We start from the raw sequence: 24,831 nt of genomic DNA, 5'->3' as shown, positions 1-24,831 counted from the left end.
CAACAGATATGTAAATTGTGTACATTTATGCGTTCTCCAAGATCACTTGGCTTTAAAATTCAGAGAGAGAAAAAATGTAGATAAAGAAGTATTTGGTCCATGGCTGTTCAAGAACATAAAGGTGGAAACTACATGTGAGGGAAAGCACTACTTCTGCTTTTTGATTTTAACTGTGTGTATTTTGCTTGTAGAACAAAGATTTCTAATGTGGATAAAAGCACTGGTAAGAATTCAATTATTAAATAGAACTGTCTTGATTTATATAAGTCCCTAGATGTGCTAGAAGATGTGGTGCTTTGAGGCTAATTCAAAGCACATGGGTTGACCACAAGTAACACCTTGAGCATCAAGGTTTCTGGCTTTATAGTAGTTTAGTGTGAACAAGCTATATAAGAGTATCAATTGCTCCTGCTTACCTTCTCTCTTGGAATAAGTGGAATAAATAAGCCAGAAAGCCTTGTCTTCCCCTTAAGTCTGAACAAGGGATCCTAGTGAGTTTCTCTCTTACAAGCCACAACAATGAAGTTTGACTTGTTCCTGTGTCTTGATAAGGAGCAGCATATCACAATACCTTGTTTGCATTTAATGGGGAATCAAAGCTTCCCGGTTTGTATCTTGCTTGCACCAGGGGAGAAGTGAAGCAGCAGCAGTTGGGTAGTGGGTAGCAGACTATGTCTCACTAATGCTATGCATCTCAATAAGCCAGAAACCTGACTTTGTGGTTATGTGCAAACATGGCTGTTACATGCCTAGCTTTGAAAAAAATGAAATTATTTGCTAAATAAATTAAAATAATTTATGCAGATTAAGTTATCTGCATGAATTTGCTTATTTGCATAACATCTGTGTGTTTATATATGTAAATAATTTGTAAAATGTTCTCATTTGTGGGTTTTTTCTAATATTATAAGGTTAGAAATGGTGAAACAAGAAAATGTTGAGTAGCAAACTGACATAGAGTATTGTTAGGGTAATGGAAAACTAAAAATCAAAACAGTGTCTTCATGAAATGAACGACTGTCTTCCTTTTAGTATCAAAAACTTCTACCTAATTCAGCCTTGTATTTAACAACTTACCTGATAGTCATAGGTGACCAGGAATTCCATGGAGGCAAGTGAGCATGGTGATGGAGGAGAGCTAGATTGTTCCATTTCTCTTCTGTTGACCAGTTGGATTTTTGTGTTCGCTATGGAGGAAAGTCTCTTCCTCGACAAATGCATGGTGAGCAGAGAAGGAAGTGTTCCATTCTGCCTCCACCAGCCTGCTTGCTAGAAGTCTCTCTTTTTTGGGGGGGTGCCTTTTTGAGGTGTGTAATTCTTATGCGGTAAATAGAATAAAAATCTTCTTACCGCATAGCATTTTCTACCTTTGCCTTGGTCACATACCACATGAAACCAAAACACAATTCATTGTGAATACACAGCATGCTAGTGCATACTGCTATTTGGAGAGAAACCAAAAGCCTGGGTTTGGGCGTTCAGCACACCAGACACTTCCTTCTTTCCCAGTAGTAGTGTGGGGGATGAACAGAGTGAGAAATTGCATTCACATTGAAATATAGCTTTCTTTTTAGCAATGGTTTAAAGTGATGTGCCAACTGGGTTCTTGTGTTAATGGAATTGGATGAGAATACTGAAGACATCTTGGTTCTGATTTGGTTCAGAGTGAATAATCATTGAACTACGAGGCATCAAACATGACTCCATTAGATTGTAGCTGTATCCTTATACTAATAACTGCAGATAGTAGATCAAGAAAGTAGATCATATTGACTATTCCACATGTGCTTTTATAGGTGATATCTTCAGCTATACCTTTATAGAGGTGTTCTACAACAGCATTACTATACATCTTGTTGAAATGGAATTGGGTCTGAGATTCCCAATTACTGCTTTAAATTAATTCCTTATAGACAAGAAGAGAGCTGGTATATCGGGCTGGTCTGCCCTCAAGGGTAGCAACAGTGTCCTAATTGTTTGGTCCTCCAGTGGAAGCGGGATTGATCAAGAAGAGCAAAATGCCTTGCAATGAGCAAGAATGAAGAACATGAATGAAGCAGAATACGTGTTCCTCCTTTGTACCTGAGTTTGAAAACATTCCAGGCCACTCCAGTGGGTTCTTCCATTTTAGGAAATTATTGAAGTGTTTGAACAGCCCAGAAGTGTTTGGATCTAGCAGCATCTCTTTGGAGGACAGACCACTGCAGGTTCAAAAAAGGCTCTCCTCATAATGAATGTCGGTCTGTTTTGAGCAGGAGCCTCATTGTCAGTCAGTAACAGCTCATAAACAGGAGTCCAAAAAGAAAGAAATATAAGCTGGATGGAGACCCAAATACCTCAGAACTAAGTACCTTGACAGCTGTGTATGTGATTTAGTGCATGAAGTTCTGATGAAAGTCCATCTCTGGGAATAATATAAAGCTCATTCTGCATCCTAAACTTCTGAGAAGAGTCACAGTGGTTAAGCTATGGTGTACAGTTCCGATTTGTGGTGCATATGAACTGCTCAATTCAGATGTCATGGCAAGCTACAGTTACAATGAACCAGGAAGTGAATTGCAGCATGCAAGGGAATTCTGAGAAACAGTCCTGTCAACCAAACCATGGTTTGACCAGTCTGCTGTGGCAGCAGCAGTGAAAGATAGCACATGTTGGTGGACATTTGCAAGACAGGCATATGAACATTGATGGACATTTTTACAAAGTGCAAGAACGTTGACCTCTTCAAGAAAAGCTGCCTTTAGGTAGAAAATCCTCTTAGGCTTCTCCCACAAAGAGAATCCAATCAGGAAAGCTACTGTTCTTAAGCACCTTGGATGCTATTCCATTAAGTGGAAGGAGAGTAGTTAAACCTACATACACCATGGCATGAGCTTGGATTAGATAGCAAGGAAAGGGGGATGACCTTGTCATCAATCTTTATTTTTTTCACTTTACTATTCACATCCCCCCCTTTAAGCAATTAGGTAGTTCTCAGACACCATGCTCTTTGCTGCATGCTACTGATGCTAGGGTCATTTTTAAAAAACTTTTTCTTGCTCTTTGGCATATGGGAGTAGAGCCAAACTGATACTCTTTGATGGGGTATACTTTCATCTAATGGATTTGAACTTTGTGGTAAATAACATTTCTCATCTTCATTATTTTCATCCACTGACACCCAAGCAGTGTGATTTGACTATATAATGTTCGTCAGTTCTGGAATCTGCTGTGGTATTTTAGGGGAACCTATAAAATTCCATATTAGACTGGGAGTTGTGACATGCAGAAATAGTGATTTCTCTTCTTGAAGTCCATTACTTTCCCAGCTTCGTAAATAAGTCTACAAAAGTTCTGAGTTTCCATATAAGCCACGGAGGAAAGGAAGCCTTTCTGTATAAGCCCCTCAACTGTGTTCCTCCTCTGCCAGCCCGCTTGGTAGAAGGCCAGTAGAAGGGTAGTTTCCTGAATTTCCATACTAGCCTGGAGGAAGGAGCTTTCTCTCCTCTGTGGCAAGCATAGAAACACTTCCCCTTCCTGCCCACTCACTTGCTGGGATGAAATTCTAGGTTGCTTATGATTACCAGATGAGTTATTAAATGCAAGGCTGAGCTGTCAATTTCTTCATTATACCAATGACACTTTTAATTTTTCATATCATTACTTTGGAGAAGGGACACTTGAAAATCCTTCTGCCACATCTAAAAAGAAACTTACTCGAGAAAATTTAACTTCTCTGATCATGTCTGCAAAGCCATCTCCTAATACAAGTTTTTGGGTATAAAATGAATCCCATTTTAATTCATATCTTCAAAGCACCATTTTTATAAGAAGTATTACAAAGTACATTATTCTTTTTTCACATAGATAAGGCAAGCTACACCTTATGGAAAGGGCAGCTTTTTAACAGAGGGACGCTTGTATGCCATGCTGCTTTGAAATCAGAAATGCGTCCTTTGCTTCCCTGCAAACTGTAAGTATTAAACTTTAAAACACAGACCTGAAATCCTCATTTATTAGCCTAGATTATGTTAGATCTTGAAGGTCTGGGAACACTTCGGTTCTATGCGTGATATGACCAGATTTTCTGTTGCTAGAAAGTGTGTTTCTATGCACACTTCCAACACTACTTCAAAAAATGATGTAAGAATTATAACCTTAGCTAAAAATGTGACCAATTGCTGCTGAGATAAAAAAACCTCAGATTTCTTTATTCTTTCATCTTTAGACCTGAAAAGCTCGATGTTGACATGGTTATGAACATTGAACACTTAAAGCACGTCTTTCCACGTGTGTTGCAGAAAGAAATATATTCAGGAGAAAGGGAAGGTAAAGTCTCTTCTAATTAAAGGAAAACATTATTTATCCAGATAAGTATTGTCCCTAATGGATGCCTTTCTGCATTCTTTTTGTTGCTCAAGTCACTGGCAAACATAGGGTGATAAAGCAGTAGGGTAGATTGTTGGAAAACAAGTGGCGAATACACCCAGCTGAACAAAGGCCAGAGCTCATTTTAGAGTTCACTCCGTGGCATTGATGGTGGCAAAGATGCAATACATTTCCATCACTACTGCATCAACACAGTGTTGTTCAAGAGAACCATTTCAAGTAGTACTGAGTCTCTCTATGGACTTGCAGGAAGATCAGAGAACCCTTAACAGCTCACTGTTGCATTTACTAATCACTTGGCTGGTATTCATAGAATCATACAATTGTAGGATTGGAAGGGACCACAAGGTTCATCTAGTCCACCTCCTTGCAATGTAGGAATCTTTTGCCCAATTTGGGGCTAGAACCTACAACCCTGACATTAAGAGTCCCATGCTCTACTGACTGAGCTATCATTCACATCTGATCCAACTTGAGGGTTGAATGCCACAACTGCTGTAGAAGTAACGAAAGTAAGAGTCTAAGTCTGTCCACATCTTAGGCTGCAATACCTGAAATTCATCCAAGCAGATGTTGCCAATGTCTTTGATGGGATAAGGCCCGCCATGTTTCTGCTCAACCAGTGCCTGTTGCAGTTGATAACTTCTGATGGATGATTGGATCAGTTCAGAAGATAATTCATGCCTCATTGTGTCAAATCTGCCTAGAGGATGCAGCTGTGCAGGCACTCCTTAAGAATCTGCTTTAGCCCAAGTTGACTATGACTGGTCACAAATCTCTCTTTTGGGAGCAAATATCTTGGGATTATTGGATGAAACGGAGTATCTAAGACCTCTTTGAATCTGGATGCAGGACCAGTTTTGTCATTGAAACTGCCTTGGTCACCCTGGTACCAAAGTGACAGCTACAGGAGAGTATGACTTGTTGGTTATTCTGGATTTCTTGGTTTTTGCTCCTTCAGTACCATCAGTCACAGTATGCTTCTGAATTATGCTTTTGGATTGTCCATCTGGAATGTCCGTGGGAGGCACCATTTTGAGCTGGTTCTGCTCCTTCCTGGCATATATATTTTGGATAATGATGGTGGAGATGATCTTCATGCTGTTTAATGTCTTTGTGAATCTGCTGACAGAGGTTGTTCGCAGCCAGTTGCCATTAGTATCCTTGTGACACCCTGTTCTATTTCTCCTCAGCATCAAAATCCACAAAGACAGTGGAAGTGCTGAATTGGTGCCTTGGGTTTAATGGAGTAGATGAGGGCTAATACTGAAACTCAAGCTAGACAAGATGGGATATACTGTTAGTGGGTGGTTAAGCGGATGTGTAAAGTTGTGTCTTGCTCACTTTTGATTAGGTTACACTTGTACAGTGGTGCCCCGCAAGATGAATGCCTTGCAAGACGGAAAACCCGCTAGACGAAAGGGTTTTCCGTTTTGGAGGTGCTTCGCAAAACGAATTTCCTATGGGCTTGCTTCGCAAGACGACAATGCCTTGCGAGTTCCTGCGGGTTTTTTCCCCTCCCCCCTTTTTCTAAGCCGCTAAGCCGCTTATCAGCTGATCCGATCAGCAGATAAGCCGCTGATAGCGCTAATCTGTCAATGGGCTTGCTTCGCAAGACGAAAAAACCGCTAGACGAAGAGAATCACGGAACAGATTCTTTTCATCTTGCGAGGCACCACTGTATACAGCTTTGTTTTTTGTTGGATCCAACCTTTACTTGTAAGCAGTTATCAGCGCTTTTGTAACATCCAGGTTAGATTACTGCAGTGTGTTGCTTATAGCGCTGCCTTTGAAGATGGTTCATAAATTTTAAGTAGCTCAGAATACAGCAGGCAGACTGTTGATTTGAGTACACTGGCTTGAACATATATAACACCATCTGAACATATTTAACACCAACTCTTTTCCTAGTGCCCATCATAGATCAAAGGTTACTTTGTTGTTACTTTAGGAACATAAAATGTGCTTTGTATAACTTGGTTTGCATTCAGTATAGTTTGGTGTATTAAAAGTACAGCTCATTCAGACAATTATAAGCTGAATTTGCTTTTTAATTGTAAATGGAGTTACAAACAGATGAAGTATAAGGAACTTACTTGTTTCATTTTGCCAGTTTATGAGTAGTAGGCAGAAACCAGTAAAACCAGAAGAAACCATCATTATAGTAAAACAGTGAATATGTATTCTAAGAATGATTATGTGTTCTCCAGCCTTCCACTGCGTGAAGCAGACATACAGCACTCATTTCTGTAAAAAAGGCAGAAAAAAACAGAGGGTGTGTGTGGAGAAGAAACAAAGTCTCCATGAATACTACATGAAATTTAATTAGTCTCATTTTGTTGCGAAGGTTACCTAGATACCTGTTCATTGTGTGATCAAAGACCACATACGCAGCAATTGGAGAAATAGAAAGTAAAATTTATTGCTGACAGCAATAGGTCCAGTGGAGTTCCCTCCCAAGGACTGGACCCTGATCATTTGTGCTCTGGGCTTATATACCTTTTTCCAGATAGCTTTAGGCATTACATATTCATAAACTGCAGCAAAATTAAATCAATAAGCTTGGACACCACCCTTCCTATATCCTCCTATGTCCATATAAAGATTGCTTCTGCTTTCCATATAATTGCTCATTATATTAGTAATTACTCATATACTGTTATCAGCAAGCAAAGCAAAAATCCCCGTTTGGCAGACAAAGCCCCCCCAAACCCCCTCCTGTTATCAGACATCCTGTGTCCTATGTGGAAAGCACCCAACTTGGACATCCTGTTTCACTGAACATTGGGTTATGATGACCGTCTCAGACCATCTCATGACTATGATGGATGTCTTCCTTGCAAATTGCAAATGCAGCTAAATGCACAGCAATAAGGCTAAGAGAAAGGCACAGCATTTGGCTTTTTAGAATTAGGCACTTTAGGCACAATAAGGTAAAGCGAGGCACAACAATATATATAAGGCACAATGATATACCTGTATGCTTTCTTTAGGGGGCCTTGCCACAATTTTGTGAGGTGTTTCTACTTCATCATATTTATTATGGACTTCTAAAAACTGTACTTTCTCTTAAGTCCTTTGAGGCTTAGTCAAAAACATAGAAACAAATCTACCAACTATGCCAACAAGAAGCCCACAAGCAAATAAGGCACTGAATTCTTCTTCCTTCTCTTGTAACAGTGGCAGTGCCCTCCAAGAGTCAGAAATGCATCTTCTTATTCTATCTGAGAGTTTTACTTAGTGTACAACAGGACATGCTTGCCCTCATTGTATACGAATTGTGAAGATTTGCTACTATTCATACTGTACTATAGTATATGCTATACTATACATGGCCCTGCAGAAAAATCTTCCTGTTAACACAGCTTTTAGAAATCATTTTGGGGGTGTAAATATATGAAGACTTAAATAAGGTGTTTAACAATCATTCTAAAAGAAAATATTTCATCATCCAAACTTTTCCAGGGTTTCCTTTGGCAAAAAAACAAGAAAGGTGTTTTTTTGGGGGGGGAATGGGGGAAAGTGTCCCTGCCCCAATTTTTTTCTAGTTTCCCCCCCAGGCCTTCATATTACTATCCGGAGACCCTCTTCTAGGCATCTGTGCCACATTCTCTACACAGTAGAGATTGGGTTAATGGTGTCTGGGAGTAGGACCTCTTGTTTATGGAATGCCCTCTTGTGAGTGATGCATTAAATATGGAATGCCATCTCTGAACAGCTTGAGAATGACACCAACATTTCTCTTATTTTGATTGCAGGTGAAACTTTTTCCTAACAAATAATTATAGTGGTTTGGTGGTTTTGTATGCTCTACTTTTACTGATTTTTTTTTAAAAAATGTACATGTGAAAAAACTTTATTTTGGAGTAAACTTTATCGTTATCTGTTGTTTTTGTTACTCGTTGTTACGACTTTCTTGAACTATTTTAAAATAGAAAACCAGTTTGGACATGTGTGTTTAAGTAATACATAATGGCTGGATCCTATGTAGTTCAGGCAGAAGGAAGATAACATGCAAGAGGAGGTTCCCATCCCACCCCTATATGATCCCCTCCAACCCTCTCTGAGCCGTCTGGGATCCTCCTAAACAATGTGGGGCGGGGTACGGGGAGGGGATTGCCCCCAAATCATGCAGAGCTGCCTTGTGCAAACATACAGAGTTCATACAATGCCGTTTTGTTTAACTTTGGGCAATTGGCTTGTTCTACAGCAGTCCTATGCTGTTCAGAAGGATCACTTTACCAATTGAGAGGTATTTTGGGGAGTGCAAAGGAAGGAGGGGATCTGAATTCCAAATACTGTATATACTCGAGCATAAGCCGACCTGATTATAAGCTGAGGCACCTCATTTTACCACAAAAAACTGGGAAAACGTATTGACTTGAGTATTAGCCGGTTCACCACACCACCAACCTCCTGTTGGGCCGGAGTGAGTTTGTGTCCAAAAGGGCTGCTTTCGGGCTGGCTGCTTGTTCCTCCTCCTCCGCCGACAACAGCCTCTGCCGCTCGCTTGGGTGGGACCCTCACTCAACTATAAGCCAAGGGGGGCTTTTTCAACACCAAAAAATGTGCTGAAAAAGTCGGCTTATACATGAGTATATACGGTAGCTTCTGCTTGTGTTACTAAAACTCCAAGCCAATACAGACAGATATTTGCTTGCTTTGTCTCTTGGCAGAAGGGACTAATAGATGCTTTTCTTTTTACATTTTCAGAGTACAGGAATGGAATGTATTGCAGTCTGTATGAAGTTGTGGAAAAGACGAGGACAGGAAGTAATTTGGAAGGTTTACTTCAAAAGCTAGAGACAGACAAACTAGTGAGTAGAGCATCTTTTCATAACTTTACTATGTGCATAGTTATTCCACTGAGAGAGGTTCTGAGAATAATTTGGCCAGTTCATATTTTATGAAAATACATCATGAGCAGACAAGTGCCTGCCGTCTTGCTTGTTGGATCCGGCCAATGGCCCATCTAGTTCAGCATCCTGATCCCACCGTGGCTGACGAGATGCCTGTGGGAAGCCTTCAAGCTGAACATGGCAAGCTGGCAAGAGTGGGTGTTCCAAATTTAATATGCATTATCTAGAATTAGGGGCATCATTTTTCTGTTGTGTGAATTGTGTAAACTTCTTTTTTCAGGTTATTGTAAAACCACTTATAGACAGGGGATATCTCTTGCTGCTTTCTTCTTATCAAATGGCTTCCCCATATGGTATGCAACTTGTTTCTTCTTCAGCAATTCAGATTAGTTTCTTTTAATTAGCAGCTTCATTACTTTACGGTGTGCCTTTTTTTTTCTTAATTCAGACAACAGAAAGCCTCACATTCTGCAGGCATTGTTTCTATTTCGGAATCCTAGAGGTGTTGTGACTTCAGGTAAGTTTTAATCTTTAATGTACCAATTTATTAATTGTTAAATGTCTTAAGTCCCAGTGCAACCATATAATAAGAAAAGTGTAAAAACCTTTAAAAATAATTCCATATATAAAAATGCAAAAATAAAAACAATTCTCCATTTAAAAATAAAGTCAGTAGTTCCGGTACAAGTTAATTGTTCTGGTAAAGATCTCCATTTAAAAGGTTTCTTGCTGTAATACTATTGATGCAGTAATAGCAGGGCTGGCCCATTCATGAGGCAAGGTGAGGCGACTGTCTCAGGTGGCAGGTTCCACAGGGGCAGTGGATCAGCCTCAAGAAATGTATCGCCTTCTATTGCTCCCGCGGTGGCAGCAGCAGCAGCTTTAGTGCTATAGATCTGAAATTAGCTCTGGAAAGGCACAAAACCTGTATGTGTGCCTACTCCAGTGATCACCTGAAGATCTACTGTTACAGGTAAGCAGCACATCTTAAGCTGTGTTAGTAGAATACAGAGAACCTTGCCATAGAGCAATGCTGATGAGTAATGAGAAGAGATGCTGATGCTTTATTGCTGCTTGTCTGTTTGTGGTAGCAAGGAGGAGTACAGAGCAAATTACCTATGAATTATACTGTGTTAGAAAGTGGAAGCAGAAGGGGCCTAAGAGTATTCAGGTGCTTGAAACAACAGATGTATAGAGATACAATGACATACCAAGCATGGAAGACAGAATAATTATTCAGAATAATTATTTGTTGTAAGTCACCCAGAGAACATTTTGTTGGGCAGCCTAAAAGCGCAGAAACTAAATAAAAAAGTTAGAGGAGCATGTGATAGTCTGAGAAGGAAGGTGGCTTCTGGAATTTGAATGGTCCATTAGATAAGAGCAGCATGCTTTCATTGCTAGAAAGGTGGATATGGTTGCCACAACAATACAACACATTACAAATAATCATTAAAAGCACTACATAAAGCTTGTATAGAATTTTCCTGTTTAGAATCATTTAGAGTTGATACATACTCACCATTGGCTTAATCACAGAGGCAGGGAACTGTAGCTCTAAATATGTTTCTTCACTACAAATTGCATCACCCTTGGCCATTAGAAATGCTGTAAGAAGACAACTGATAGCTCATAAAAGTTATACTCAAAATCATGAGATATTCTTAGATACAAATATGGGAAGAAAAAATATTTCTAATAGTCCTCTGCTAATGCAAATTGCTGTCTTATAATATAATTGGAATTTGCTTTTTAACCCCAAGTGAGTGTGGTTTAATGGCTAGGCCTTGGGGGACAATGTTCAGATCCTTTACTCAGCCATGAAGTGGACTACAAGATCTTGTGTCTGTCACTATCATTCAGTTTAACCTATCTCAAGTTTTGAAGATAAAGTGGTGCAGGAGAACTGTATATACTATTTTAAACTCCTGGGGGGGGGGAGATATAAGTTAAAATATGTATTAATAGTTGTGTTGCTTGCTTAAATGACTGATTTTTCTCTCTTGCAATTGTCTTTCTGCTTTTATTTTGAACACAGTTCTAAAAAATGAACAGAAAAGTGCAAATACGTTATTAACGCAGGAAGCCCATGTGGTCATGCCGGAATTTACAAGATTTATTCAGTCGCTACATTATGCTTATATTCATTCTCGTAAAGACACTAAAGTAGATTTAAATACTGCGGTGGAAAAGCATATAAATGACTATCTGAAGCGAAACAGTAAATTTAATAAAGAGTTCATTTTATATAATTATAGCACAGTCTTGGATGAGAAAAAGCACCTATATCCTGCACCAAAAAACAAATCCAATATTGAAAGCGCTTTACGCAACTACATTTTTGGTTCAGAAACCTACCAGATGTCTGTTTCTAAAGCAAAAAAAATTATGGATGGAAATCGGAAGCCTCAGCAGTTTAGTCCTATTTCAGATTATGAAGCCACAGAGGAGGAATCTGACTACAGAAAGAGAAAAGCTAGGAAAAGAAATGGTTCTAAATGTGAAACTGTAGTTGCCAAGAGAAAACCTGGTGACCTTGGGGATTATGATCCAGAAAGTATCAAAAAGTTGATTAACTTAATTCAGTGTATGAAGAAAAATGTAGATAGAGACTCTGACACGGAAGACAACAGAAATGAAAGCAGACTGCAAATTAAGATAGAGAGCCCACAGAAACATTTTCAAACTAGTGAGTCCTCAGAAAACATTTGTCAGCATGAAGGTAAGAGCTTTTGTAAGCTACTTTCGGTCTATGAAAACGTTCTTTTAGTGTGGCTGCGGCTGTGCTCTGGAACTGCCTGTGTATTTAAATTAGGCAGGCACCTTCACTATACTGTTAGTTTCAGCTGGTCTATCCAGACACATGATTTCATTAGATTTGCATTAATGTTTTTATGTATTGTTGTTTAGTCGTTTAGTCGTGTCCAACTCTTTGTGACCCCATGGACCAGAGCACGCCAGGCACTCCTGTCTTCGGTTTTATGTATACTTCTTTTTAATTGCTTTGCATATTTTAGTCCTGTTCTATATAGAATTGAACCTGTGTACTACTTGTAGATACATTTTCTTTGAGCAAGCAGTTTATAAATTTTCTAAATTGTAATAATAATACTAATTTATTTGTATTGGCTATGTCAACTAACTAAAGGACGGCAAATAACTTTTAGCATAACTTCATGTTTCCCCCAATTCCCCTTCTTTGGTTTCTAGGGAGCAGAGCAACAGAATCGCTTCTTTCAATTATACATGACCTTGGTGGACATGATACAGATTTGAGGCAGCAAAATGTTGCTAATACTCCCAGTAATGATGTATATGGTTTCCTAAAGCAGATTTCAGCAATAATTAATAAGCAAGATTCAGCAGAAAGCTATTCAGAGCAACAGGTTGAATACAACTCAATTCTGTCACAGATCAAGAACTTTCTTAATGCTTCACATGTTGAAAATGTTCAAAGCCCAAAGTTGGAAGTGAATGCATCATGCTTGCCTTATTCTTCTGACGTTTCTGCTAGTGAAGTAGACATTGATCATGCCCAACATTTAAAAGTAAGAATCTCTTTTAAAATATTAGAAACTGCTTCTAAAATTTCAGTGTATGCATTTGGTGTATATAAAATAGGGGTTCTTTTTAGCATTTGTATTTGTGGCTTCTGGATCTCCAGTTTGACTGTTATAATGGCCCAACTCCTGAAACAGTGAAAAGTAAAGGGGTAGATTGAATAAGACCAATGCTAAATTCTCTTATTCATGCAGTTCTGAATTACAGTAGTAGTGGGGGCAGGGGGCGGTGTAGGAAATAAGAATGGTATAAGGTTGAGGGTAGTTTGCCATGAAGAAGTTCTGCTGTAATGAACAGCTGCATTTGTGTCCATTGAATTTATACTTTGAGGTGGAAAAGTACTAACAGTTTTAACTGGAGACTGAAGAATAATCATCAACCTAGATGCTGTGTGTTCTCTCCCCTACCCTATTCAGCATAAGTAATATTCTAGATGTATGCTCCCTGTGACTCTCTTGCTGATATGTGTGGGTATTTTAGTAATTTGGTTAAATAGTAAAATGAGAATTCCCTGGATGCCTAGATCCAGTTTTGGAGCAAGCACTCTTTGGTGATTAAGCCCCATCACTCTTTGGTGATTAAGCCCCACCAGAGATTTACAATCACAAAACGTGCAGCAAAATAAAGTGTGGAAATAGACCTTTAAAATATTCCTTTCTAAGTTCCCAAAGTTTCTCACTTCCCTTAGCATTGAAAAAGACCACATATTTGGTAAGTTAAAAATCATAGAATCATAGAATGATAGAGTTGGAAGAGACCACAAGGGCCATCGAGTCCAACCCCCTGTAGGTAAAAATGATTTACCTACAAACTCTTCAAAGGTCAGCTTCATGTGCTTTTCCATAGAGTAGCAAGAAAAGACAGGCAGTTAAACTTAGTTTCAAAATTGGTAAATGTTTCAAAATTATTTGTATAGAAACACAAAGGTGGCTTGCTAAAGTCACACGGTCTAAGCTTGGAGCACCCAGCTTGGACATCCTTACTGGTCAGTTTCACATGGTGGAAAAAGAGACAACAAAGGTTTTGATTACCCTTCCTCCCAAAGTGAGCAGGTATGACTTACCGAAGCCTAGCAGAACAGCTATGGTTTTAACCCCTTCATGTTTTAATTAGACTGAGCATATTGGTTATATGAGGCTGGATTTATCCCACACACTGTTCTTTTTTTATGGAGAAGGGCATTTGATCTCAGTGACAAGTTTAATAAAATTTCCTTCCCCATTCTGGTTGGAAATGTCATCAGACTCTACTATTGAGGACCATGATAACACTTTTCATGCTGGGTTAGGAATCTGGAAGGGAAAGAAGATAGACTTCTTGGCAGAGATGTTTGGCTAGGGCAGCAAAGGGAAGAGAAGGAGAGTCCCCATGTATGGGGTGGGTGGGTTCATAAGTAAGCAGAGCTTAGAAGGGAATCATCCTACTCTTTCATATACAGGTTGACTTACAGAAGGGCTATAGTAGCAAAGGATCCAAAAGTCCCCTAAGCTACGTACCCACTCCCTTAGAGGGAGTACAGTGGACGCTCAGGTTGCGAACGTGATCCGTGTGGGATGCACGTTTGCAACCCACAGCGGCATGTCTGCGCACGCGTGGGTTGTGATTCGGCACTTCTGTGCATGCGCAAAGCACGATTTAGCACTTAGGCACATGCGTGACTGCCAAAACCTGGAAGTAACCTGTTCCAGTACTTCCAGGTTTTGGCAGTCCGTAACCCGAAAAAACACAACCTGAAGCGGCTGTAACCCGAAGTATGACTGTATAACCCCATCAAGAGCAGGCAAGCTCCCGTACATCCAGTCTAAGGAACCACCCACTTCAGTCTTATCGGGATTGAGTTTCAGTTTGTTCACTCTTATCCAGTCCATTACTGAGGCAAGACAACAATCCAGCACACCAACTTCTACACCTGAAGATGTAAAGAAGAAGTAGAGTTTTCATAGTGCTGTTAACATACTCCAGACCTCCAGATACTCGGTGGTTTCATGTGGATGTTAAACAGCACAGGGGATAAAACTGAGCCCTGAGGAATCCTGCATTGACGCATTCTGGAGCTGAAAAGCATTCCCCAAACATCACCCTCTGGAAACGACCATCCAAGGACCAGAACCAACACAAAGTAGTGGCACCTACCCCTAACCAGAACAGCAACTATGGGAAGGATGTCATGGTCAGTGGTATTGAAGGCTGCTGAGAAGAGGAACACATTTCCCCTGTCTCTCTCCTGACAGAGGTCATCATACAAGGTGACCAAAACAGTTTCTGTGCCAAAACTGGGCTTAAACCCTGATTGAAATGGATCTAGAAAATTGGTTTCCTCCCAGAGCACCTGGATCCTGGTGCACAGCCACCTGCTCAAGAACCTTGTCCAAGAAGGGGAGATTGGCAACTGGCCAGTAGTTACTTAGATTTTCTGAACCCAGAGAGGGTTTCTTGAGGAGTGGTTTTACCACTACCTCCTTCAAGCAAGCAGGACCACCCCCTCTTACAAGGAGGCATTAATCACCTCCCTGCTAGTTTTTATCAGCCAAGAAGGAAAAGAGTTCAAAGTGCAATTGGTCACCCTTATCAATCCAAGCACTTTGTCCACGTCCTCAAACTTTACTAACTGAAACCCGTCCAACAGAAGAGAACTAGATAGTGCTCTGGAAACCCCTTGAGATTCATCTGCTGTAATAGAGTCAAGATCCATCTTGAGATTCATCTGCTGTAATAGAGTCAAGATCCTGGTGGATGCAAGTGATTTTGTCCTCAAAATGCTGTGCAAACAAAGTCACAGCAAGCCACCGTCTGTTCCATCACCTCCAGGCCAGACTGTAAGAGGCCCCACGCTACCTGGAAAAGTTACCAAATGGCACAATGAGGTTGCGATGGAGGTGGCAAAGTGTGCCGCCTTTGCTGACTTCACTGCCCCTAGGTAGGCTTTATTATGAGCCCTCATCAGTGTTCGATTACATTCAACCCATGTTTTTCTCTTACATTTGAGCCATCTCCCAGCTTGTTTCATCACTCCAAGCTTTGGAATATACCAAGGAGCCAAACAGGCTCTATGAAGCAGGGGATGGTGCTCATATCAACAGCCTGAACCATTCAGTTGTTCCAGAGGTCAGCCAGTGCTTTGACAGGAGTGCCAGTCATATAATCTGGAAGTCCTCCAGACCAACCTGGAAATCCACTGAGTGAGGGAGGCCTGGCATTCAGCAACAGCAGTCGCGGACCCAAGGGCTGGTTGAGAGGACAACTGCACTTCCCCAGGTTAAAAGAGGGGGTCTGGCACACAACAGTCACTAACTGCCTATGCCGTGTGCCTCTTACCCGGTCAACTTAATCTCCTACACTTTACCTCCCCCTACCTTGAGCCACTGTGATTGGCTCTCCTCAGCTCCTTTCTTCCCAGGCACATCCCACGTCTTCAATTAAAAAGCAACAAAACCTCAAATTTAAAACATTTGAGTTAAGCAGTTAAAAACAATTTTAAACAATAGGGGTGATAATAATAAAACCCACTAAGCAATAACCCAACCCAGTGAGCCATTTACAAGTTCTAAGTAAAGAAAGATGGTAACTGATTACACCTTATTGATGGGCCAGTTTTAAAGGTCCTTCACCCATAGTATCTGCATATTTATTTGTTTTGCTTGTTTACATTTCTTTAATGTATGCATTTATTATTCAATTTTGCTACTTTTTTGTTTTCAGTAATGGCAACAGTCTTTCTGGTCTCTTTTGCCTTTTCCCTTTATTTGAGAAGTTTTATTTTGCTTTCATGAAGAAAGGGGTTTTGGAAGTTCACAACTGTTCACATGTAATATAATCTAGATCTATATTGGTTGATAATAGAGACGAGTTACATTAATTTGTTCTATCTAACTGGTGTGAAATCTGAATTTGTCATTAACTAAACTGGATTTCAAGGGGTTGACTGTTCCTCAAGTTGTTTTGGGGACAAATGCTTCCTAAAGTATAAGCTCTGATAAATGCTGGGATTTCTGAGTAAACATGCATTGGGCTGTGGGAATGTTTTTTAAAAGTAGTTAAACAGCAAGTGCTTTGATGTAAAGGCAAAATTGTTTTCATAGAGACGCTTAAAATATTTTTACATTGAGATGGCTAAAAGGTAACAAGTTAGAATTATCAATTGAGACTACTATGTGTTTGTTTAGGAAACAAGCACTGGAAGTGTAAGTAGCTTTGAAGGTGGTAGCCCATGTCCCAGCACACCCATTGAACATACTTATCATAGACAGCATTCCGCCTCATACAACGTTGAAGCAACTGAAATGCAATGGAAGCTGATTCCTATCACAGGTAAGTAACAACTTTATAAATATAAAACCTAAAGTTTTGTGTCTTTCTGATACCCAGTTCTTAAAATGGCAAAAGGGATGTGTGCATACTATTACATATTCCAGTAATATTTGAATTCTGATCAGGTTATTCTGATAGTGTTTATGGCAGTGAAAACCACGTTTTCAGACCATCTGTGTATACAGTATTATGACTAAGCCTCGTGTTATTTAAGCAAATAAGCAATAACTGTTGAGATTAGATCTACTGGTTCTATCATATACAGTACAGTATATCTTTCTGGAAGTGGGCACGTTAGGATTTTATGACTGAGGGAGTAAAGTTGGAAGACACCAAGCAAACCATAAAATCTGTGTCCTCAGATAGTTCTGGGGTTGAAAGTAATGTTTTGCCATATGCTGACATACTCGTGGATGGTCTGGCTGTAGATTAAAATTAGTGCTATCTACCAGCAAGGGCTTCACTATTACAAGGGCATACAGTTGGCACAGCTGTGTACATTACACCACTCAAAGGGAGTATATGCTATCTCTTACCTTGAATTCTAGGTGTGTGTTTTTTTGTATGAGTGAAACTAGGCAAATGTTTTACCACACCTTGATCAAAATATGAAAAGGTGACCAGATAAAATTGCTTCATAGGCTGGATTTGGTATAGAGGTTGCCAGAAGACCATTGCTAAACTGACAAACATTTTAAAACCTTGGCTGAGGGCTAGTACAAAACCTTTCTAGGCAACCTCTGTGTCCAGTGTAATAATTTGAGGGCAATACTGAACCTTGTAGGAGCAAGCTTTACCGAAGCAAGCTTGCCTTGCAAGGTACTCCAGCTTTTCCTACTTATTCGTCAATTGTTACCGTACCCTTTTCAAAAAGCTCCGGAGTTGCATTTTACCAAAAGGAGAGACAGATGAATTCTGAAAGATTCTCTTTTTTACTGCAATTTGTCCAGTGGGGTGCCTTTTTATTGTTGCTTCTCATTATTTGAACTGTTACCTATCTTTTAAAATGCTGTTTTGATATTTGGAGGCATATTTGTTTCATCAAACAGCAGCAACTGGGTCTACTTGCTTTTGGTGGTAGTTTCCGTATTTGTATTAAAGGCTTGAAAGTCTTGAATAGCATATTCTACATCATATTTTTCACTGAGAAGCAGAGAGTATTTGATACAATCTTGGTGTGGGAGCAGCAGTGGCATGGTTAGGTAGCTCAAACCCCAGTGCACCAAAGCACTTAAAATGGGGAATTCCCAGTCTGCTGCTTTTTGCAGTTTTAACAGATGTAATGAATTCTGGAATTCAAATCTTTCCCAGAATGAAAAGAGACCTATGATACCCAAATATGTTGGAAATTAATACCAATAATTAGTTTTATACTCTCTATAGTGGGCTAACTATCTTAAATTGGTGCTGTAGTATCTTAAATTGTAGTGCTGTAGTACATCTTGAGAAACTCTAACCTTGCTAACTGCTGCTCTCCCTCAGGAGGGGCAGGAAGAGTTCCTGAAGAGCACCTGAGAAAACATGGAGATAACCAAACAGGTGAGAAGGGTGGCCTTTATTGCATATGCTCCTTGCTATCTAGATAGCTTAAAAAAAACAAAACAGTTCCTTGGTAGCCCCCTCCCCAATAGAGTTAAGGAAGTGAATCCACCAAAGCAAGTATATTCAGAGTTTGAAACTTGAGAAACACAGTTGAATTAAGGCACCCAGGTAACATGGGAGCAACTGTAGTTACAATCCTTGATGCAGGATGTGGGTGGTGCTGTGGTCGAAAACTCTTGGGCTTGCTGATCAGAAGGTCGGCGGTTCGAATCCCTGCGCCGGGGTGAGCTCCTGCTGCTCAGTCCCAGCTGCTGCCAACCTAGCAGTTCAGAAGCACACCAGTGCAAGTAGATAAATAGGAACCGCTGCAGCAGGAAGGTAAACAGCGTTTCCGTGCGCTTTGGTTTCTGTCACGGTGTTCCGTTGCACCAGAAGCCACATGACCCAGAAAGCTGTCCGTGGACAAACGCTGGCTCCCTCGGCCTGAAAGTAAGATGAGCACCGCACCCCATGGTTGCCTTTGACTGGACTTAACTGTCCAGGGGTCCTTTACCTTTTTACCTATAACCTTTGAAGGTAATTCCAAGTGCATCAGTTATAATAGAGATTGCTAGTTTTTAACAACAAAGCTTTGCTGTTGAATATTGAATGTTCATAAAGTCCATTGTAAAATTCTCAATGAACTGCTTTGGTACCTTAACAGGCAGTTGTTATAATTGATAGAGCTGTATGAAATATACAAAGGGCCAACATACATATTGTGTTAATATAATAATCATGTAATTTTTATGTATAGCGTATCAATTTCCATCCTATGAGGCATATACACTTCACAAAATAAATGTGTTTAATTTGTGATGTTCCGTATCATGTATAAAGAATACAGATGAATTTATTTGTAGTTAAGTTGTTCATATATTACTTTGCGGAGCGCAACCTGAAAACGCTCAACCTGAAGCAATTTCAACCCGAGGTATGACTGTACAACATACCAGACGGGACGTACCATTGATGTTGCCTTTGCCACAAGTGATATGAGGGATGGACTGAGGATAAAGGGAGTGCAGTGCACTTCCTTGTCATGGTCAGACCATTATCTGGTTAAGATTGGATGGACAATGGCAATTCTCCCCTGTAAGGGTGGTGGGCCTATTTAGGTGCCCTCAGAGGTTGATAGAACCTGATGAGTTTCTGCATACTCTGGGAAGTCTTCCAGTGGAGAAAGCTGAAGATCCTGTTGAATTCCTGTTCTCATGATGGGAAAGCAAGATAAAATGGGCAGTTGATGCAATCCTATATGGCGTTGTGGAGCCTGAGCAGCCTCTTGGTATTTTGAGGAGCTCTGGAATATGAAACAAACTGGATGTGGACTAGAACAGAAGTGGCACATCTTGCCACTTTAATCCAATTTATTTTTTTAAAAAAGTCTGATTTAAATTTTTAAAAATCCACCTGAACACCTGTTGGAGCACATAATCGTGCCTATTATGTAGCAGTGCAGGATGCAAAAAAGGTCATTTCACAGCTTGCATTGCATTCCTCTAGTAGCTAGCTGGCAGAGTTATTTCCGATGTCCAGAGACTATTGACACCCTCTGTGGGGGAAGGACCTTGCGGGCATTCAGAGACCTTCTTTGACCAACTGCCTACAACTTTGAAGACTGATAAAGTCACTCAATTTAAGAGTGCTCTTGACTTCACCCTTTTTGCTGCTCCAGCTGTGCAGTGCCACTATCAAGGGTGTGTTGTGGAACCAGTTTCTGCTAATACAATCATCTGATGTAGACAAGGTGCTGGTGACTACATGCCCTCTTGACCCCTCTCCCTCCTGGCTTATTAAATCTGGCAGAAGGGAGCTGACTGGATGGGTCCAGAGCATGGTTAAAATTTCATTGGATGAGGGCATGGGGCCCACTACCTTGGAAAGAAACAGTGGTGTGGCTGCTCCTAAAGAAATTGACTCATTGTGCTGGAACAACCACCAACCAGTTGCAAATACTCACTTTTGGTGGAAGATGGCAGGGTTGTAGTGGGGCAACTGCAAGCATTCTTAAATGATACAGATTATTTAGATCCATTCAAGTCTTGGTTCAGGCCTGGCTATGGGACTGAGTTGGCTTTGGTCACCCTGATCGAAGATCTTTGCAGAGCATGGACAGGAGAGCAACCTTGCTCCTGCTGCTTGATCTCTCATGTTGTCCTCCTGGACGAGTTCTGGGGAATGGGAGAATGCTTTTCAGCTCCCTGGCAATTAAGTTATGGGGTGCCACAGGACACTACTTTATTTCTGATGCTATTTTATATCTATATGGAGCAGCCATTAAGAGTTTTTGGGGTGAGGTGCCGTCAGTATGCAGATGATATCCAGCTCTATTTCTCCTTAACATCTGAATCAGAGGAGGCCATGCAGTCCCTAGGGTGCTTGAATGCAGTGGTGAGATGGATGACAAAAAGCAGGCTGAGCTTGAACCCTAGCAAGCTGGAGGCACTGGATAGAGGCACTGGATAAGTAGTTCCCATGTCTGAGAAATGGATAAAATGCCTACCCTAGATGGGGTTCTACTGCCCCTGAAGGAGCAGGTTTGCGGGTGCTTCCAGATTTCGCTCTTGTCATTGGTGGCTCTGGTAGTGTCATCAGCTAGAAGCACATTTTACCAACTGCAGCTGTTGGGATAGCTACAACTGTTGCTGGATGGGGAAAACTTGGCTACAGCAGCTCATGCATAGATTACTGGATTACTACAATACACTATGTCAGGCTTCCCTTGAGCTTGATCCAGAAGCTGTAGAATGCTGCATCATGATTGCTGACAGCTGTGAGACGGCGGAAGCATATAACACATTTGCTCAGAGATCTGCACTGGTTGCTGATTTGTTACCACTGTACTCTAAATAAATACTTTTGTTCAGACAAGTTTGCTGGAAATGTGTGTTTTTAAATTGTTTTATCTTATTGTTGATTTTCGTTTTTGAAAATGTTTTAAATACTTGTTTTCAACTGTTTTTGCAAATAATTTTATTGTTTTATTCTCTTTGTAAACCTATTTAAACTTTTTCAACTAAGCATTGTTTAGTTTTTAGAAATAAAACAAGGGATGTTCTTGCTTGAACGGGGAACAAGTTGACTGTGAAAGCACCCTAGTAAGAGTATTCTAGTAAGAGGAGAAGTCAATACAAAAGAAAACACAGTGCAGTAGTTTAGATGCTGCCTCTGTTTGGGGGAAATAAAATTGCAAGCATGGCAATGGTAGTAAATAAATGTTTGGTAGTGTTGTTTGGCAATCTTTTGTTTCTTCACAAATGGCAACAATGGGATTTTTAGCTTTGTTGGATTTCATAGAATGAAATGGGATTCAGAGACCTCTAAAATCTAACTTGGCTTTGTAGGCAGACACAAATAATCTCTCACATGCTAAGAAATAAATATTATTTATTTATTTGCTTGCTTGCTTGCTTGCTTGCTTGCTTGCTTGCTACTAGTTTGCTGATCAAAGCAGAATACATTAAATATTCTGCTTTTTCCTTTATCCTACCCAAATAGACATGGTGGGTGAAATCCATTCATGGTAGATAAGGGGAAGTGAGTGTTGCCGATTTCCCTTTCAGAAACCCTAGCCTAAGTAATCCATGTTGTTTGCTTTGTAAATCTCTCAAGAGTTGACTCATAATTTTGTGAGTAACTTAATAACTGAATACACTTTAAATAGTCTGTATTGAAAAGTCTGTGTTTCACTGGCTGGATCTACAGTGATCTTCTAAACATTATAAAATATAGCGTTCCATCATGTTTAATAGCAGTTTCCTTTGCCAGTGGCTCACTGCTCTGTACCACCCTCTGGTGTCACATTTTAATAATGCATTTTAAATGTTATAAATGACGAGAGTAGACCCACCCACTATTATTAAAATAGAACTGTAAAGATTTGGAGGAAAGCATGTTGAATACTGACCAGATTGTGCATGGTGACATAGGAGGGCAGGGGATATTTGTGTTTGTGCAGTAAAAAGTTACAAATATTAATTCATGTAAAAAAGCAAGTCCTAAAATATTTTTTGAATATAAATATTTTCTTTGGAAGTTGGATTTTAGCGCCAGATAGTGTATCATGCCAAATTTAACTCTTTTTACTAGCATTTCTTTCTTGTATATTTCTCGTTGTTGTTAATCACTAGGATGGATTTGGGGCTAATCAGCAATATAAAGGAAATGACTGGATTGTGTGCATACTCCCTTTTCTTTTGCCTTGTGTAAAAGGTGTCAAGGGAGTGGTTAAAACTACCTCTCAGGTTCATTCCTGGTAGGGGATTCAATAAGAAACGCAACTAAGGACTCCAGCAAAACAATACCCTTCATTAACTTTACTGCAGCAAAGGACAGTCCCATAAGTACTACTCTTTTACATACAGCTTACACCATACTAAGTACATAACTGGTTCCATGTTGTCCATTCCACGTCAGCCATGGCAGGACATCATGTTCTGGTCAAGATGTCCCCTACAGGTCATCTTACTATAATAAACTAACCTATGATCAGAACAGTAACATCGAACAAACAGATTCCACAAACATATTTTACAGTTTCTTTCTCCTTGTCTTCTAAAACACATAGTCTAATATTAATAAAGGCCTTTATATGTCATACACACATATACTAACACATTCCAGTTATGGGTAAATACATTCCTATGTGTGATGAATGACCTTACTAACATCCTTAATATCTTTTATTGTTATATTAGCCTTATTTACTTTCCATTTCCATGTCTTTCACTATGGTATCTATTATTCTTTGCCAACCTTAATTAATTGCCAACTATGATTACACAAGGTTCATATTTGAGAGCTTGGGTCATTGATGTTTGAATACAGGTCAAGCTGACAAGGTAAGTCAGCATCCTTTGGTCAGTACAGTAAACAGACAACAGTTTTCTTTGATACATCAAAAAGACAATATTTTTTGGTCAGTACAGTAAACAGACACCAGTTTTCTCCGATACATCAAAAAGACAATTAATATTTAATAACTAAATCAGCAAATAAAGCTTTCCATTATTTCTCTTTCTAAATTAGGCACAAAGTTCAGGCTAGCTGTAATTGTCAGGCCTGCAATACTTTCTTGCATTTTGAAGCCTAAGGTTTTGGGATGCAGGAGGCAAATCCTCATTTTCCCTTCACAAAGGGGAAACCTACCACCTGGGAGGCAGTCCTGCTCTTTCAGTCAAGCAGAGCTCTAATGGCTAAAGGGAGAGAAGGAATTTAAAGCATGCAGTTAAAAGGGTTTCCCAATATTTCACTTGTTGAAATAAGTTTATTTACCGTATTTTTTGCCCTATAGGACGCACCGTCCCATAAGGCGCACCTAGTTTTTTTGGGGGGAAATAAAGGGGGAAAAATTATTTCCCCCCCAGGCATGGGGCTGGGGCGGGGGAGGCCCGAGCTTCCCCCGACCCCAGCCCCCAAACAGGCAGCTCTCTGCAAGCCGTGGGAGCCCAGCGCTGGCTCCCGCTGCTTGCGGAGAGGTCCGCGAAGCCTGGAGAGTGAGAGGGGTCGGTGCGCACCGACCCCTCTCGCTCTCCAGGCTTCAGCGAAAGCCTGCATTCGCCCCATAGGACGCACACACATTTCCCCTTCATTTTTGGAGGGGGAAAATTGCGTCCTATAGGGCGAAAAATACGGTAGATAGGAGATTGAAGCTGATTTTTGTCCCACTGCTCTCTTAGGAATTGCTGTTTCCTTAACTTGCATGACAGTTAAACATAACGCTCCCCAATAATGTTAATGATTTACAAAAGTTTTCCTTCCGTGAAAAACTCACAAGTCAATGAGAAACTGGCTCAGAGATAAGTGTATTGTATTGTTTGCTTATCAATTGTTGTATGAAAAATGATGTGTTAACCCCCCCCCCCCCAATCCATTCCTCCTTTTATGGAATGTCTGGTTGAAGAGGCTTTTGAGTGTTTCATTTGCATTCTGCAAATTTGTTCGAAAGTTTCTAGTGCAGTATATATATTCTATATAATAAAGTCCATCCCATGCCTTTCTATGCTGTACAATATTTAATACATTGAATTCCCATATAATTTTTACCTATATGGTGCTTAATGTATTTTAACCAGTATTGTCAATCTAACCTATTGACAAAGGTCTGCATTCCTCACATTCAGCAATGTAGGAGGCAAACCTTGTTATTTAA

General features: G+C 40.1%; 1 protein-coding gene across 16 annotated transcripts in view; it reads left to right on the top strand.

Annotated features, from left to right (window-relative positions):
- Positions 1 to 24,831, top strand: part of TASOR (transcription activation suppressor) — a 66,754-nt gene that overhangs the window by 14,870 nt on the left and 27,053 nt on the right. For 7 of the 16 annotated variants that reach the window (XR_014522456.1, XR_014522457.1, XR_014522458.1 and 4 more), the window contains exons 8-17: positions 192 to 223; positions 3,847 to 3,952; positions 4,208 to 4,308; positions 9,082 to 9,185; positions 9,508 to 9,580; positions 9,676 to 9,744; positions 11,266 to 11,949; positions 12,438 to 12,775; positions 16,952 to 17,096; positions 18,579 to 18,635. Coding sequence is in view for 9 of the 16 variants with exons in the window: in XM_083489172.1 (XP_083345298.1) it covers positions 192 to 223; positions 3,847 to 3,952; positions 4,208 to 4,308; positions 9,082 to 9,185; positions 9,508 to 9,580; positions 9,676 to 9,744; positions 11,266 to 11,949; positions 12,438 to 12,775; positions 16,952 to 17,096; positions 18,579 to 18,635 (1,709 nt within the window). In the remaining 7 variants the exon portion in view is untranslated. The remainder of the gene's footprint in view (positions 1 to 191; positions 224 to 3,846; positions 3,953 to 4,207; positions 4,309 to 9,081; positions 9,186 to 9,507; positions 9,581 to 9,675; positions 9,745 to 11,265; positions 11,950 to 12,437; positions 12,776 to 16,951; positions 17,097 to 18,578; positions 18,636 to 24,831) is intronic. The other 9 variants (XR_014522453.1, XR_014522454.1, XR_014522455.1 and 6 more) reach the window with 3 other exon arrangements.

This window comes from Podarcis liolepis (assembly GCF_965112155.1).
Source record: "Podarcis liolepis genome assembly, chromosome: 2".
Taxonomy (NCBI): domain Eukaryota; kingdom Metazoa; phylum Chordata; class Lepidosauria; order Squamata; family Lacertidae; genus Podarcis; species Podarcis liolepis.
The sequence above is the reverse complement of the archived record's forward strand: the minus strand, read 5'-3'. Positions and strand labels throughout refer to the sequence as shown.